Raw genomic sequence first — 18,459 nt, forward strand, 5'->3', positions numbered from 1 at the left:
AAAGACAAACAGATATCAACTACTGCTAGCCTGTGCTTAAACAACATTTCCAATACACTTAGCTACTGGTTCCCAAGTCAGTCACACATTTTCTTATGAAGATTCACATTAAAGTTCAATGCATCTAGCTACTTTGAAACAGGGTTGATTTCAAATGTGAATACAGAAACCTTTACATGGTTACTCCAGACTTGGTTGCAGTTTATGGATGGTATAGCTTCAAAAGCTATTATTACTGATCAAGACAGAGTAATTAAAAATGCAATGGCTATTGTCTTTCTAAAGAGTCTACATAGATTATGCATGTGAAATATGCTAAAGAAAATCCCCGAAAAGCTTGGGTCATATGCTGCCTACAAAATTGAACTAAAAAATCACCTGATAAAATGTGTGTACGACACTCAAACTATTGAGGAATTTGAGAAATGTTGGGATGAATTACTTAACACATACGACTTACATGAGAATATTTGGTTGAAAAGTGTATATGTTGAGTGTGAGCATTGGGTACTAATATTCTCAAAAGAATACTTCTGAGCTGGAATGAGTATAACAAGTGCAGTGTGAGTATAAATACTTTTTTTTTCTTTTTTATGGTTATGTTCATGTGAGGACAAACTTGAAGGAGTTTGTCAACCAGTTTGACAATACGCTAAGGAAGAAAATTGAGAATGAAAACAGTGCAGACTTCCACACATTTAGCGTCACCATTTCTTGTATATTTAGATCTCCAATTGAAAAGAGATTTCAAGAGTTGTACACAAACACTAAATTTAGGAAAGTCTAGTAGCAAGTTATGGGTGTGCTTGATATGGATCCATCTGTACATAGATCAGATGGTGTAATGAAAACATATCTGGTAGAAGATGAAGTTCGTCTTGAAGAGTTCAATAAGCTTGTTACACATTTAGTGAACTTCAATAAGAAAGGCTGCAATGCAAAGTGTTCATGTGGGTTATTTGAGATAAGAGGGATACTGTATAGGCATATTTTGGCCATATTCAAAGCTAACGGTGTAAAATTATTGCTAGATCGGTACATTTTAGATCGATGGAGGAAGGACATCAAGAAGAGATACATGTTAATCTACAATAGCTATAATGCAGGGGATTAGAGGTCAGATGGTAATAGATATTCAAGTCTGTTGAATATATTTTATCAGATGATAACTTATGCAGCGGGTTCCAATGAGCACTTTGAAGATGCAAAAAAGAAATTATATTCAATGATTGACTTATACCGTGAGAACCAACACCCTCATCTTTGACCCAAACAGATTCAAATGCGACGAGTTTTAAAGTTTATTTATTTTATGTGATAGATTCTTTTAGCAGTTCTTTATATGGAAGTTAAGAATTTGCATCATTTCTATAATTATATTATGTCATATTTAACAGTTATGTGCCCCTAACAGGTTTGAATGCTGGTTTTACGACATTGGATACAACTGTAGTTGGTAGTTCATAGCAAGTACTCATTCCAAATGTTGTGAGACGGAAAGGAAGACCCCATCTCTAAGGAGGGTATCCAGGATAGAGAAAGACATGCAGAACGTTAAAGCCAAACAGAAGAAAGCACCAGTCAGATGGAAACGTAAATAGGTGCATGTTTTAACATGAATGGTATTAAAAATACACATGTTTATGTGTGTTAGATTTATAATATAATTATATCAAATGAGTTTTGTTACTTGTTACTTTATTATTAGTGAAATGAAGGAGATGATACACTAGTCTCATACACTTGCAGGAATATATTTGGCCCATCAGAAGGAGATATCACCAATCCTAGACAAGTGTAGGTATATTAATTTTTATATTTTTATATTTTAGTTGCTACTTGCCTATGGAAGAAGTAACTGTTAGACTAATAATATTTGGAATTTTGTTGATCATCAACAGCCTATTTGAGATAGCTCAGTTTTTTACAGTAGTGGAACCCAGCATCGGGAAACAATGATTGGAAGCTAAGAAAGTGTAATAATCATAAAATTTTCACATTTTAATTGTAATAGTTACATTACATTAATATCTGCATATTAATCCTTACAGATGTAATTTGGGTTGAATGGATCATAGCCGGTGCAGCATGGGTGGGATGGATCATAACCGGAAAAATGATAAGGGCGAATGCATTTATGTTTAATTGTAAATTAGTGACTTTTATTATAGTTTGTGCCACTTGGCCCTAAGATAAGATGTTAAGAGTCATGTGATTTTGTATGGTCAATACATATATGTACAACATTTATTTATCCTGGAGTTGGTTTAAGTAATGAAAATGCCATCTTTTAAGTTTTGGCATTTTAGTTTATAAAAATGCTTGGTGATTGCAATAGGGATACTTTGGACACTTGAAGGGACTTGAAGGACACGGGTCCCATTTCAGTTTATGCTTGCCATTTTTTGTGGCATTTTATTTGCAGGACACAAGTCCCATTCTAATATGTCGGTGTGTAGACAATTAGAGAGTGATTAAAAGAAGATAAGAAGGGACTTGAAGCTTACAGTTCTTACTCAAGCACTCAGTACATAGAGAGCAACTGCCACCTATTTTACTATGCATTAACGTTGCTTATTTCATATTGCAGTTGGCATTAGGAGGATAGAGAGCAAAAGGAATGAATCTAGTGTACTTAGTAAAGGCAATCACAAACAAGCAATCATGCCATAATTCTGAAAATCTGATTCTAGAAAAGAATGTGCAATATAAAGTTATAAACCTCTATGGTCTTGGCTTTAAGAATGTGCAATAAGTTGTTGTACAGAAAAAGATAATTATAGAAATCTGCACCAGTATTCAGCTACTAAACACCATAAGAGGTAGAATGCCCAAAACCATTGCCTCCATTGATTATGATACAACTATTTTACAACCAATTTAGTGTCTGTCATGCCACAAGCATAAGAGGCAAAATGCCATAAAAAAGTCCCAAACTATTACACTGACTCACTAATTAACAGTCTAAATACCTTCAAACACTTAAACTACACATTCAGACCAAGCTACAACATAAAACCACTACCAAACTAAGTAACAACAAACAACAACTACAAAAGCCCAATACACTCGAAGAAGCATACGTGAACATCTTATTCCAACTTCTTGCTCAAGAAGTATCAATTCCTTCTTAAGAAACTTCACATCTCTACCATCTTGCACCATCTCTCTCTTCTCAACCTCATCCGCCCTCTTACAAAGCTCAATATCCCTCTTACAGATATCATAGAATCAAAACAAACAAAATATCAAATTTAATTAGACAACAACAAACTAGAGGTCAGCAACTAGAAAATACCCATGAAAGTGACCCACATGGAGGAGAAGACTGGTTCAGTAAAGACCATTTCGGTGGTAGTGGCTATGGCCCTTGAATATGACCCACAAGAGGAAGATTACCCATGCAAATACCTGCACAAATCCACTTGAAGATTTGAAGACCATGAAGTCGAAGACGAGCTCGAGAGGAAGACCACACCAGTGACACCATGAAGCCGAAGACATGCTCAAAGACCACTGACCAAAGCACCAACGCAAGAAGCAGGAATCCAAAAATGCATTCTCTGTTTTGTTCTGTTTTTGGTTTTTTTTTTTTTTAAATAGAAGTTGACGTGATGCCACGTCAGTCGACTCCGCGGCGATTGTACGTAGTAGAATTGTTTGTAGTATATTATCTAAGCTTTGAACTTGAACAACAACAGCATCATGACCTAATCTAGAAAATATCACTAACATATTAATAACTTATACCAAATATAAGACCAACCTAACTAATAAAATTTTATAGCACAAACTATAGCTCAATATGAGCCAATAAACGACACATAAACAAAATAGTTCATCATGGTGACTCAAGTTTATAATAGCATAGGCACATTGTCCAAAACACACCACGCCACCAATAGATTAGCCCAACCTCATTAGATTTACTTAAAATTCACCACAACACACGTTAATATTTACAATCTTATTTCCAACACATTTTAAGTTCATCTCCTCCTCCATCCATGACATTACAAATAGGGAACCCTCCAATAATCGTCTAACTATGGAATCACTCAATCTACAAATTTCAACATGCAAATAGAAACAATTAGTGTTGGAAGCCAAAGGTGGGAGGCGGCAGCAACGTTAGACGTCCCATTGAGAACAAAAATGTAGAGCAGAGAGAGAGAGAGAGAGAGAGAGAGAGAGAGAGAGAGAGAGTGTGTGTGTGTGTGTGCGCGTGTGTTGAGCAAGGTAAGAAATAAGATAAATGATATTTACAGTCGTAGAGCACACAAGCACTGTATAATCTCTTTGAGAAAAGTGAGTAAATATAGAATTTACATGAAAAATAATAATTTTTTAATAGTAAACCTCACTTTTTTCAAAACGATTGTACGGCGCATGCGTACTCCACGAATATATGTAGCATTACTCAATAAATAAAGGGGAAAGAGTAGTACTACATATACTTACATTTTTACTTACACTTTTACTTATAAGACTCATTTTATTAGTCTTCTTTTGAAATTCAAATTTTAAATTTCATATTTCATAATTTTTAACATATCAATGACTGACGTATAGAGAAGTAAGTTTTTTGTAAATTTTTTTAAAATACATTTAGCATTTTTCAAAGGAAAAACCTTGCATATTTTTTTCATCACTTAAAACGAGAGGGCCCTTCTTGGGGTTGGGCCGGATATTACAGGGTATTAGAAATATGATTTTTTTATTTTTTATTTTTTTCTCCTTTGAACATCTAAAATATCCTTTTTATTTTTTAAGTAATACATCTAAAATAGCCTAATTATAAATATAAAAACAATTTTATTTAATAAATAAAAAATTATTCAAGTTTATACTAATCTATTTTATTTTTATACAAGTTATCATTTAATAATTAATTATGATTTTATATTTGAAGATGATTCATTTATTAAATGAATTGAAGCAAATTCAAGTTCATCGTTGCCGATTTCAAACTATTTATCGCTAGACCGATCCATACCTTGCACGTACCCAAAATTGTTTAACTATAGGTCCATATTTTTCCTTCTTTGCCGCATCAAAATTTTCTGTTGCTGGGGAGGCGAACGGTAAACAATGAGCGAAGATGGGCAGGGCAGACGACTCATTGGCGATCAGCAGAGTCAATTTCACTACGGCACGTTTCAAGGCGTCGCCAACTACAACCCTCCCGCTCCGCAGCCACTGCCTCATCCTGTCGTCGGTTTTCCCCAGCCGGTTCCTCCGCCTGGATTCACTGTAGATTCCCGCTATAATCACCAACACCACCATCATCATTATGGATACCAAACCGTTCAAGGTATGACACCTCTCTATCTGGGGATTTTGATAAAGGATGCAGATATTAGTGAATTATTTCTCGGATATAATATAAGAACGAGATTGGGTGGAAAAACATAAAATGATAGGGCAATCAAACTTGTTTTTTTTATTGGTTACGGTACAAATTATAGTAACTCCACGAACGGAGGTTGTGAGAAGGGCCCAAGACAAAAAAAGAAAAAGAAGAAGAACGGAGGGTGTAAATTTTATACTAAATTAGTTTTATTGGGCTATTATTTAATAATAACGTCTTGGTGCTATTATTCATATGAGGAGATTTGAAAGAGTTAGTCAATTTAAATTGTATCTGTGTAAGTGCAATGATATGGAAGTTGAATTATTGAGCTAATCTTGCTCAAATTCTGTTTCCTTGCCCGAATGTGGCATGACATAACTTGGCCCTGATGTTGGATCCGAATGATCTCGAAAAGATGGATCTTACTTGAGTTTCTGCGCCTTGTTCTTTAATTTGGGATTACGACAGGTTGCAGAAACTATGCTTGTGATTCTGGGAGGGAGGGAGCGAGGGAGGGAGAGAGGATGCTATTTTTGATAAATTTGGAGCTGGAAATGACATTAAGTATAGTTGAATAACAGAAGAAACTAAAATTTTGAATCTGAGTGCAAAGAGGGCTGTAGATGCTAGTTGGGAAAACAACATCTGGCATCATATCTTAAGGTTAGGTAGAATTGCATTATGCAATACTTGCCACAAAGTTGCTCGAATTAAGATCACTTTTAGTGAAGTTAGAATTGTGAATCTCTGCGTTACAGTGATGATGCCTGGATTCATTACATTTTATGCCTTTTAACATGTCATGTAGAAATGGCTTGGACGTTTGAAGAACTTTTCAGCAACTTTTAAAAACCAAACCTGTTTTCATCAATTAGAAGGTTACTAGGATAGTTTCTTGCTATATATTGTAGTTGTTTGGAGGGAAATAATGGAGTTATTTTAAATTGAGAATAGTTAGCAGGAAAATCATTTTATAATGGGATATGGTGGGGAGTAGACAATTAGTTTACATTGTGGTGGTTGAGTTTGATTAAATGGAAAATTTTCCAATACATGATGCTTAACGGTGGACTATCTTGTACTTTAATGTTGAATAGATAGAGTTGCCTCTGAAGTGGGCTATATGAAGTGGTAAGGGTCTTGGGCTTGGTGGTATGCTCCCTCCAAGCCTAAGGTTCGAATCCTTTTGGATGCAAACATTTTTTAGGGGCCATTGTATTTGGGGAATTTCCCTTTGAATTACCTGAGGTTCATTTGCAGAAAAGTCCTTGCCGAGGGCCTATGCACCTCCTGGATTAGTTGGGATTTTGTTCTCAGTCACCCAATGCCAATCAGGAAAAAAATGTATATGTACATATTTTTGATAACTTATCACAAGAGATGATCTTGAAAACAGAGAAATAGGAGAGAAGAATAAACGGAGGAAGCAGGAGAAGAAGATGAAAAAAAAGGACAGAAACTACGCAACACCATTCTTCATAACAGTCAGGAATTTTATTAATCAGAGTCTGCTCGCTTGGAGTATGAAAAGGCCTATTTGAATTTTTCATATTTCCTTTTTGTCAAGTAATTGAAGATTTTATTGAAGGACCCAACAAGCATATCCTAGTACATTGAACGTATACAAAAGAAGCACCTAATTGGGAATATAAAAAGATACGAGGAAGTGTTGAAAACTCCATGACTGTTCTCCATTCTAACAAGACTATAACTCCTAATTTGGTCTTTGTCCAATATTTGAATAAGAGAAAACCCATGAAACCATGCTGAGGGCTCTGAAAAAGTACCGCAAGGGCTTTCGGGTCCAATGGTAATTACACTTTCCATAAATATGGGTGGTTGATGATGTAGTGTGTTAAAATCATTTATATGTTGCATGTGCATTCCACACTTAAAGCTTCTAGTTTTTTTTATTGATAACAACCCAAAAAATAGTACCTATAGAAAAAAAAAAAAAAAAAAACCCAAAAAATAGTAAAGCGACCCTTTTTATAAGTAAATGTGAAACAGACCCTTTTTTTCATGGCTGTATCAATAACTTTCCCATTTTTAAAATATATGAGTGTTTCTTTTTTTTATTTTTTTGGGGGGGGGGGGGGGAACATATTGGGAGTGCTTGGGGGGAGTTTGCCAGACACATTAGTTATGTGGTTCACAAGGGTTCCTATGTTACCTTTTAACAAGATGTTATGGGATGAGATTTTTAACAGCATTGCTGCTATTTGGAATTTGATCCCTATATGTCTCATGTGGTGCATTTGGCTTGAGAGAAATGGCCAGAGGTTCGAAGATTGGGAATGCTCATTGGATGATTTGACTGATCAGATTATAGATACTGCTAATTTTAAATGTTGCCTTACTCACTTGTACACGTGTCTCTCAAAACCAAGCCAAAGAAATAGCCGAGACTATTGATAGACGTAACTCTATTCCCCGTACGATTCTCCATCTTTCAAGTGAATATCTGATATGCACCCCCTCTCTTCCGCGGCCAAAATAAAAACTGCTGGTAGAAAGTCTAATCTAGGCTAATGTCATCTGCACTAGTCAGCAAATAAACACACCACCTTCTTGATGACAATGGCTTACCCAGAAATGGGAATTTGATATTCATTACTTCAAGTTCACTACTTCAACGCCTTCATCGACATCATATGTAATATGACCACAGCAACATGTAAATTGTGTATAATCCTAACCTCAACAAAATTATTTTCTCTTAATTGAAAACTAAAATAAGTTATGTTTTTTTCTGTTTTGGCGATCGTAATGAGAAAGCATGAACCTGTCCATAGCCATATTCTTCATAGTACTGCTTCTGAATAGCAGAGCTGAAGTAGAGGGACGTGTTGTATATGAGATATGAAGAGTGCTTCATCAAATTCAGCAGCATGAAATCGAAGTTCAACCCCACCACACCACGTTCACATCCCCAAAACGAAAAGATTCAACAAAAATGAAAACCTATGGAAATGAAATCCAGGCTGAGCTTCGAAGATTAGGAATGCTCATTGGGTGAACGTAGATTTTTTCAAATTTCGATAATTGTGTATCTTAAATACTTATTGATATTGCTGATAATGAGCAAGTTCTTATTGATATTCTTGAAAATTTTCCATCCTCATGATATTCTTATGCTGTTCAAGGTTATGCCATTGTTGAGGGAAGACCTGTCAGAGAGCCGTCACTTCCTTGCTGTGGTATCGGCATGGGCTGGGTCCTGTAAGTATGGATATTTCTTAATTATGTCACTTTAATTTCATCAACTCTTTTCGTATGTGTTTTAGGGATGGCAATAGGACTTGTAGAGTCAAAGAAATTGAAAAAAAAAGAGTTTTGCGGTTTCCAGCTGGCAGTGGCCATGCATTAATGGCATGAAGGATTTTTGGAAGAATATATATGGATACACATTTTACTGAGCCCAGTATGTTCATAATATATGCTGTATACAATGATGGAATCTTAAAATAGTCAATTGACTTGGTCAAACGAACAACTTTGGGCAATCATAGGTTTTGTTTGTCCATGGAGAGAATTTCTAGTCCCACACACTTTTCATGTAAGTTTAAGTTGCCTTGTGAGTTCTCTTTTATTGGCAATATTGGCTTGCCATTGCAATGTGTTTATTTGACTTCTTGCAAGTGTTGTGTATTTATGGCTCAATTGCTCTCCCACACCTAGTTGTAGACTGACTGACTTTTTTTTTTTTTTTTAATCAGTAATCAGGAAGTTTTATTCATAATAATAGGCAAAGCCCAAGTATACTTGAGAAATACCTAACTAGAGTTTACAATAGATTGACTGTCTTTAGCTAAGGCAGATGGTTGCCTTGCTGCCTAGTGCCTAGAGTTACTCATGGCAGTGGCACAAGACAAGAGTTGCATGAGCAGAGCATTTTAGTAATTGAGTGAGTTTTTTGTATATTGGTTGTAATCGACAAGTGACAACTCTTGCTTTCATATTTTTTGCAAGGTTTATAACTGGATTTTTTCTTGGTGGCATTCCCTGGTATATTGGGACTTTTATTTTACTTTGTGTACGAGTGGATTACAGAGAAAAACCTGGATATGTTGCATGCACAGTAGCTGTAAGTGTTCGTATTATACAGTATCTCATTTTTCTCTTGCATCAAGATGTTCACTGGTTATATTATTTGTTTTCAGTTTCATGATTCCATGTCCTAATATGGACTTCTTCAAGTAGTCTTGCTGGTGGTGTTATATATCGTTTGAGACTAGTTGTTTTTCTTCAAATGGCAATTTATTCATTTACTTTCTAAACTTGCAGTTAGGGCGATGGCACTGCAGTTCACAAAAATAATTATGTCTTAATTTACTCACGTTCTGGGAAGTTGTAGATAAGCTTCATGACCCGCTTCAACCTGACCTATTGAATGGACAGTTGGTGTTTGGGAATGAAACCTTAACGTTTTAACTTAAAGGAGGGGCTCCTCTTTACTTTTGGGTCAACCATGGTACTTATAAGTTTATTAGGAATATTCAGTGCTGGAAGTATTTAGAGTATGCAAGTATTCTTAAACTATAGTGTAAACAGTTAGTTATGACAAATTTATTCAGTTGCAGTAACAGAGGAAAGCTTTTGTTCCAGAGGTGAAAGAGATTAGAATAAGGGGAAATATGCGTTCTACTTTCCAACTAATAGGCGTGCTACATTTTGATCAAAAAACTATTAGAATTGACATGTACTTCTTAATTTTTTTTTTTTAAAAAAAAAAACAAATAACACTTGTTCAATTCAGACTGTTAAGGTGGATGAAAAATAGGTAAAAATAGGTGACATAACATGATATGTACATTACAACTTTTTAGCGGTCGGCAGGTAAAATCTGCCAGCTTTGTTTTTTAAAGTTTAGAACGCCTGCAAGTTGGAGAGTGAAAAGTATATTTTCAGCTTAAAATAACTATGAAAGTTTATTTTCTTGTATGCTTCCTCTGTACTTGGGCTTTGCCTATTTACGTGGATCAATAAAACCTCTTTTACCTATCAAAAAAAAAAAAAACTATGAAAGTTTCAGTGAGTTGTTTGTAGGAGTGCCTTGGCTAACCTCCTTGCTAGTAGGATGGTTTTTAGGTTTGAGAGATTTTATGCCCATGATATGTGTTGCGGTACCATTCCAAGTAGGGGGGGTCCCGTTCCATGTGGTTTCAAACTTCTTGCTAAAATGTCTAATCTGCCTTATTTGGGTAGAAGTCACCGCTCTGATTCTTTGGTTAATTCAAGACATCATGTTTTCAATCATTAGCGAACTCCATAGAACACCTTCTCCTCTCTCTCTCTCTCTCTCTCTCTCTCTCTCAGGTTTCTATTCCGAATTATACTGCCAGGCTTAAGATCTTTAAGGCTTTCTTAGACTTGCTGCTTACAATGCGCATGATCTATGCTAAGCATTGAGTGATGTTATCTTGTTGAATTGACCTTTTGTCTGGTTGCTCAGAAAAATATAGTTAAAGTCTGGTTGTACTCTTCTCATCTTTATTGGTATTTGTTATACATTTCTAATCTAGAGATTGATATTTTTTCCTTAACCCCCCACCCACCCCCCCCCCCCCCAAAACTCCCCTTGGCTGGCCGAGAGGCGAGAATTTATATATCTTACCATGTACGCTTAACTCTGTCTTTTTGTTTTTCAATAATTTCTACTCGAGCAGTCGCTTCTCGCCGTGATTGCTGTTATGTTTGGGGTAACAAAGGGTACTCGCCTGTGGTGAGATTAAGATCAGCTACAAAGTTGAATGTATAGATACCTGCATGCAAAAGAGCAACTGACTCGGACTCACAGGTTGTTCTACCTTGTATTTATGTAATTATATTTATGCTGTTGTGGCATGCTTTCTGACGTGCTTGCAAATGCCTACTTATCTAGTAGATTATTGCCAAATATTTGAAACTATCACGGAAATGAAATGAAAAGAAAAGAAAAATTTATAAACTTCAGCTTAAAATTTGTTCGTACTCCATTTATATACAGTTATAAATTCGGTGCATGTCTTTTTGACTGTCACACTGGCATCATATGCTTGTTCTGGATCGATCCAACCTGTCCTGGCTGCCGAGCACAATCTTAGCCAATAATGTACGTAGATTCCAAAGGTCGAAGAACAGGATTAAGAGTTTACAATTTATTAATTTTTGTTTTTTTGTTTTTAAAGAGCTTTACAATTTACAAACTGATACGCAACTCATCGTGATCTTTGAAACGGGATGAAAGACCACATCCTAATCTTGCAAAATCCGACATATGTACATTATAATATTTTATGTGATAAATGATATTTATAGTCGTGAATATGTAAGCGCTACATAATTTATTTGAAAAAAGTTAATAAATATAGAATTTATATGAAAATGTTATAATTTGTTAATAGTGAATTTTACTATTTTTCAAAATGATCGGTATGGTAAGTAACATTACTTTTTTTATAAATTTCTATGAAAGAAATGCAACCTTGAGCAATAATAATCAAGAGTCCTATAAGAGCTAGGTTTCGCTTCTGGCTGAATAAAAATGTCAGAAAAATTAGATTTTTCATTAACCAGGCCAAACACTTCATTTGCATCATAATCAGAATTTGGATATTTGTTTAATTATTATTATTTGATAGGTAATCAAGAATTTATATTTATAAAAATAGGCAAAGCCTAAGTTCACACATAGTATACATGAAAAAAACCTAACTAGAAGTTACAATAAAAAGAATAATATCATGTACACTTAGTCCGTTACAAACTACGCCCCCGCTCATAATAAATGGACATTTTCTTTTAATTATTATTTGGATCTTCTTCTACTGATATGTAGTAGCATCTCATGTCTTTGTAATATATATATGGATTAATATAAGAATAATATTAGTACGTCTTTTTATTTTGACTGTTCATGTATTTAATTTAATTTTTTTTACTTACTAATTAAATAATTGACTATTAGTGTTTTAATATTTTTTATATTTTTAAAAAATATTTAAACATGTTTAAATCATGTTTAAAATAAAAATCAAATAAAAAGAAATATATAATTTACACTGGGGAGAGAGGCATCGTAGTACTACTTTTAATATAAATAGATATATATATATATATACTAGGTAAGAGTAACGTGCAAAGTACGTTTGTCTAATTTTATGAAATGATTATTTGTAAAAAATAATATATATTTTACAAAAATTATTGATGTCACTTAATAATTTAAGGCATATTGGAGAAAATAAAAAAATTAGTTCAAAATATCATATAATCCAATACATGTTTATAACATCTATAATTTTAGCAAAGATGTATACGAAAAATTTAATAAAATTCGAACACAAACGGTAGTTCAAAATATGTGTCGTTTGATGTTTGTATTATAATTCATCAATTTATGTCATCTTGTAGACAATCAATAGAGACAACATTAAAATTCTTATTTTGCTGTTGGTTGAGTCGATCAGGGACAACATAAAGTTAAAACATAATCTTTTTATAAAATTTGTGGTATAATATTTTCTATATATAGCATATATATAAATCATAAAATATATTTTGAAATTATTGGCCGAATTTACTCTTTCTTGATTAGCTCAAGGATCACAGCATTTGTCACGTGCCTATCATAGCAAGCCCACGTATGGAATATGACTTAGCGGAAGCTACGTCCTACTATCATGAGAAAAAAAAACACTTTGATTAAACACACTTATATTATATATTATATGAGATTTTTAAATTTGAAATACTCAATAATAATCTGAGTTAATGAAACGTATAATATACATATATTATACTTAGGGATTCACGTCTTATACACCTAATACACGTGTATATGTTAAGGAGAAAGAGAAAAATATAATAACTAATCTTTAATTACTTATTATTATATAAACTATTAAGTATTATAATTATTGAGATTAATAAATCATATAACAACATTGAATGCTATCTCTCTCAACATTTATGTCTTCATTTTATGTGCCAAACCGTTAAAATAAACGGTGTTAACTTTAACGGAAAAATAAGAAAAACCGTTAAAACAAGATTTTCCGTTACATACACACTTTTTATATATAGAAGATATACACACACACATACATATATAATTTCTTTGTTTGTTTTTCAATCGGGCCTGGTCCTCTATAGTCTATCAGCCCAAAATTGCGAAGGTTCTTCTCCACGTGTAGGTATTCTATTAGTGGTCATTTATTTGTCTCACTGGTCAGTCACTTTATGCCTTTCTTTACAAATTAGGGTTTTTCATCTCTTAAGTCCGGGCTCATATATAATCAAAGAAAACCGTGCCATTCGCCTTCTTCTACACACCGAGAGAGATCGAGAGGCAGAGGCTTCGGAGATCTCAGCTTCTTATCGGAAATGGTTACTTTCAGGGTAAGTCTGCGTATCCTAGTTCTTAGATCCATTTCAAAACCTGTTCTTTTAGGGTTTCTATTCAAATAGATTTTCTCTGGTTTTGTTCGTAGTAGCTCTTGAGTTCTAATTATTTATGTTTGCTTGGTTCGTGAGAAAAGATAACAATGGAAATTGAAATCGTCCCTTCTTAGTTTGAGCTTCTCATTTAGGTGAAAAAAAAAAAAAGAACCGCATGAATAGATATCGCGATTTTCATTTTCGCTGAAACAAAAGTGTTGGGTCGGGGGGCCCGGAGGGGGGAGGGCTTGAGGGTAGGTTGGCTTTTTCTGAGTTTATGCTGAGGGTGTTTTCATTTGGAGTTGCAGTTTCACCAGTACCAAGTCGTTGGTAGGGCTCTGCCAACTGAAGCTGATGAGCACCCAAAGATTTACCGCATGAAGCTCTGGGCCACGAACGAGGTTCGCGCCAAGTCGAAGTTCTGGTGAGTGATTTAGTGGAGATCATTGTGGTTTTGGTCAATGTTGGGTTTTTTTTTTTGTGTTATCGATATGTGGGTCTCTTATTCTTTCTTTGCTTAATTCTGGTGTAATATATCTTGTTTGGTCTGGATTAGGTATTTTCTGAGGAAGTTGAAGAAGGTCAAGAAGAGCAATGGGCAAATGCTTGCTATCAATGAGGTATATTGTTGAATCTCACCTATGAGTCGATTGTCTATGAAATGATTTCTTGGATAATGTTCTAGGTAATTGTGCTTTTAGAACTCTGCTGTGTTCTTCATTCCAAAGAACCTAGTATTCTTTTTGTGCTTATGATTCACGATGTTTGTTAAAATATAGAGAGATGCTGAGCATGGTTATCAAATTAGCTGTAATTTTTTAGTGTTGGTGTTGCTTGTTTTGCTTTCCATATCAATTTGAGGACATGATGATTGTTATTTGATCATTTAATGTATTTCTTCCATGCAATGAAGCAATAAATTATTTTTGTGTGACACCCACCTGGTAGCCCAAGTGTTATGGGCGAACTTGTGTGCATGAGCCCCGTGTCACAGGTTTGATTCCCCCTAGGATCAAACTTCGATTTAAGCTGGGGGCCTTGGCGGTGGGTTATTGTGCTAGTCTCCCTGGGGGTTTAGGTTCCATGGGTGGGTCTTAATGGCTCAGCTGTGGGGTGGTTCCCCATTAAAAAAAAAAAAAAAGTTTGTGTGGTATTGTCTGCTGGTTGTGATTGAGACGTAAGAAATTGTGAGGGTATGGTTGGATAGTTGAAATTTTCTGATGGTAAGTTTGAGTAGAACGGGTAAGGTATGGGTCTTAAAATTGGAAAATTGGATCTGAAAATGGAAATGGGTCAAAGCTTGAGTTTTGTTGGATTTAATTCCCTTGAAATTGCAGTATTGTTTACATAGTCTTGTTCTGGTTTTGAAGCTGCACATCTTTCTTTATTTAGGCAATAATTTCTTAGCCTACTTTAATTACTCATTTTTATGTTGGGTTGCTTGTTATATAAAGAGGAAAACAATGGAATGGATGATTTTTATTGTTTCTGACTTGTATGTGGAAAACGAGTGAATATTCTATGTCTAGTTAGGTGTTCCTCTTGTATACTATGTCTACTAGGGCTACAAGCTTTTTGCGAATAAAATATTTATTAAAAGCATCTTTGTTATAAAAACGAGTGGATATCTCTTTGTAGGTTCAAATTGAATAATAGTATATAATCAGTTCATTATGTTGGGGGCCCTATTTCTGAGAAGAAGCATTTTATTGAAGATTATGATTATCGTCTGTTTTATTATCATTAACCCTATACATGACCTGGGTTGTGCAGATTTTTGAAAAGAACCCTACCAAGATTAAGAACTATGGTATCTGGTTGAGGTATCAAAGTCGAACGGGTTATCACAATATGTACAAGGAATACCGTGACACCACTCTAAACGGGGCTGTGGAACAGATGTACAATGAGATGGCTTCTCGACACAGAGTCAGGTTTCCTTGCATCCAAATTATCAAGACTGCCACCGTCCCAGCAAAACTCTGCAAGAGAGAGAGCACCAAGCAGTTTCACAACTCCAAAATCAAGTTCCCCTTGGTATTTAAGAAGGTCAGGCCACCTACTAGGAAGCTGAAGACCACATACAAGGCAACAAGGCCTAACTTGTTCATGTAATTTGATCATTTGAGGAATGAGCTCTGAAATGTTAAGAGTGGGGCGTAAAATCATTTTGGTAGAGACCATCGTATCGTTGAATGTTTCTTTTTGGATATTGTTTTATTTCAGAATCTTAGCAAACCAAAGATTTGGAGCTTGTCTTTGGGTTTTCCGAGAACTTCATTTATAAATTTTCTATGGGAGATTTTTTTGGTCATGGACTTCAATGATCTGGTTTTGATTGTTCGTGTTCTTGTATTACAAGTTTACAACCCGTTTAATTTTTTTCATTTTTTTTTTTTGGTTATATTTTTGGCATGATGTTGATTAGGAGGTGGGAAGAATGCTACTTGAACTGTAACAATCTAATTGCATTGCGTGCTTGATTAGATCCGTTTGGGTAGTGGAGTAATAAATTTATCATGGTATTTTTATTTTTTTTTTAAATCTATTTTTCACTTCTTTTTATTATTATTTACTACTATCTAATATTTTTTAACTATTTTTTTCGTTGTTATTCATAAAATATCTGAAATGAACTCCCGTTCTTCTACAGAGCAGCAACTGCAGTGGTACACTCAGTGCACTCACGACGCGGCTGTCTGTTTTTTTCTTTTTTCTTTATTTTTTAACACCCAAAACCTGCGTTTTGAGCGGATTTAAAATTCGGTTTCTTTTTCAGTCCCATTCAACAGCAATTGAAACTCGGATTCCAGTGTCCCAGTTTTGTGGAAGAAGCTATCTCGAATTTGAGGCTGTTATTCAATTTGAGCAACAAGTCTTTCTGATGGTCCAAACATTTGATAGAGACCAGAAAGATCGGGAAGCCGGGCAAAACTAAGCATATGGGTATCAAGAAAATCGATAAAAAAAGAACGGAATTCTCATTGAAACCTTGAAATGTTACCACGAGAGAGCAGGAAAAATGGACCTGAATTGACCGCTTCTCTCTGTTGACTACAACTTTCTCTTCCAATCCCTCTCTTCCTCTCTTGGGTTTCCAAATCCGAATGGTTTTGTTTTTGGTCGCCTACCACCCATAAGACTCAGATCCACAGGTTTATGGGCTTTTATCTTCGTCAACCCGCCATTAATTCCATCACCTCAATGGTTTTGTTTCTGGTCGCCTACCACCCATAAGACTCAGATCCACAGGTTCATGGGCTTTTATCTTCGTCAACCCGCCATTAATTCCATCACCTCAATGGCTGTTTGCAGATCCATTTTTCGGAACAGCCGTTGTTTGGGTCTCCATGTATGATTTCAGAGCAAAAATTTCAGATTTTCGAAATGATTGAGAGCTGAGAGACGTAATTCTTGAAACCAGTTCAGTGTTTTAATGAACCCGGTCCACACATAATGTGTACGATAGATTCACCCAAACAGTGGCTGCTCCAAAAAATATTTCATCAATCAAATGGTATTTTCTTTTCGTTGGAATAAGCAGGATTTTTGGTATATTTGTTTGAACGAGGAAGTCATATTGGTAGTGTTTGTTCGTGGTCCCTTGCATAGGAGTGTAATCGAGTTGGAGCAAGTAGTCACTGATCTAGTTTTATTCGTTTTGAGTTTTATTCGAACTTGAACTTAATAGAGTTTGAATATGTTTCAATTTGAAAAAATAATTTTTTTTTTTTGATAGGTAAATTATTTATATTAACTCTTATAACTTTACTTACTAAATTTAATATATGCATATGTCGACGACCGTTTTAAGAAATATTTATACATCGCGTGTATTATTAGAAATATAATTTATATTTTGTTTTAAAACTTGAAAGTACTTCCATTATAAGTCTTGAGTTCATAGAAGATTATACAAGTGAAGTAGAGTTCTATACAAGTTTATCATTTAATAACCAATTATAATTTGTGTTTACAAATGACTCATATGGCTGGGTTTGAAAGATGAACCAAACTCATCTCCTCTTAAACCAATCATTGATGATGGAGGGATATTTAGAATCTCGAAGGAATGAGTCCATGTGTTAAAGGCCTAAGTATGAGACGTCGGGATTGATCTACAAGCTCAAAGATTGATTCTACTGATATGCATTATAGATTATACATAATAGATAATACCTCCTATTGATTAGGAAGGTGATCACTTTATTTTACATGGAGAGTCTCCAAGATAGATTCTAGAACTAGTCGTTATTATCCTCATCATGCTCTTATAAATAACACCTGAAGGTAAATGTATTTACCATCTCACAAATTTCTATTGATATCACTTTTTTCAAACTTAAGCATCGGAGTTTCACTAGGTACCTCGTGCCACCTTCTCATTTTGTTATAGGTTATCCGTGCAGTTGGTGGTGTGGAACACGTTCTTAACCGATGTGATTCACTACTTTTTCAATTTTGTATAAAAAAAAAAAAAATTAAACTTATATCAACATACTTCATGCATTTCAACCTAAAATATTAAACCCATCTTAACCTAAAAAAATTAACTCATTTTAATAGGACTTACAAAATACTATTTATGAATCATAACCAAATTCATCTCAACATTCAAATACAGCCTTAATAAAGGAGTTAAGGAGTTTAGCCGAGTTGACCTTGAACAGCTTGTGAAGTAGTAT

General features: G+C 34.7%; 1 protein-coding gene across 2 annotated transcripts; it reads left to right on the plus strand.

Moving 5' to 3' along the window:
• The first annotated feature begins 5,002 nt into the window (after positions 1-5,002).
• Positions 5,003-16,098, plus strand: LOC122276175 (60S ribosomal protein L18a). 2 transcript variants are annotated; one of them, XM_043085736.1, is made up of 6 exons: positions 5,003-5,314; positions 8,500-8,575; positions 9,326-9,440; positions 14,083-14,198; positions 14,331-14,394; positions 15,548-16,098. In XM_043085736.1, the coding sequence occupies exons 1-6, from the start codon at positions 5,092-5,094 to the stop codon at positions 15,887-15,889; spliced, it is 936 nt and encodes a 311-aa protein (XP_042941670.1). In that variant the 5' UTR covers positions 5,003-5,091; the 3' UTR covers positions 15,890-16,098. The 2 variants fall into 2 exon arrangements, with proteins under 2 accessions (XP_042941670.1, XP_042941669.1); XM_043085735.1 differs by lacking the exons at positions 5,003-5,314; positions 8,500-8,575; positions 9,326-9,440 and adding an exon at positions 13,577-13,735.
• The last annotated feature ends 2,361 nt before the right edge of the window (positions 16,099-18,459 follow it).

This window comes from Carya illinoinensis, chromosome 9 (genome assembly GCF_018687715.1).
Source record: "Carya illinoinensis cultivar Pawnee chromosome 9, C.illinoinensisPawnee_v1, whole genome shotgun sequence".
NCBI classification, from domain to species: Eukaryota; Viridiplantae; Streptophyta; class Magnoliopsida; order Fagales; family Juglandaceae; genus Carya; species Carya illinoinensis.

Excerpts from the sequence above, each read along its gene's own strand:
- LOC122276175 (XM_043085736.1), top strand. The coding sequence starts at position 5,092 with ATGAGCGAAGATGGGCAGGGCAGACGACTCATTGGCGATCAGCAGAGT. Across the intron at positions 5,315-8,499 it reads TGGATACCAAACCGTTCAAG|GTTATGCCATTGTTGAGGGA; the intron begins GTATGACACCTC and ends ATGCTGTTCAAG. Across the intron at positions 8,576-9,325 it reads ATCGGCATGGGCTGGGTCCT|GTTTATAACTGGATTTTTTC; the intron begins GTAAGTATGGAT and ends ATTTTTTGCAAG.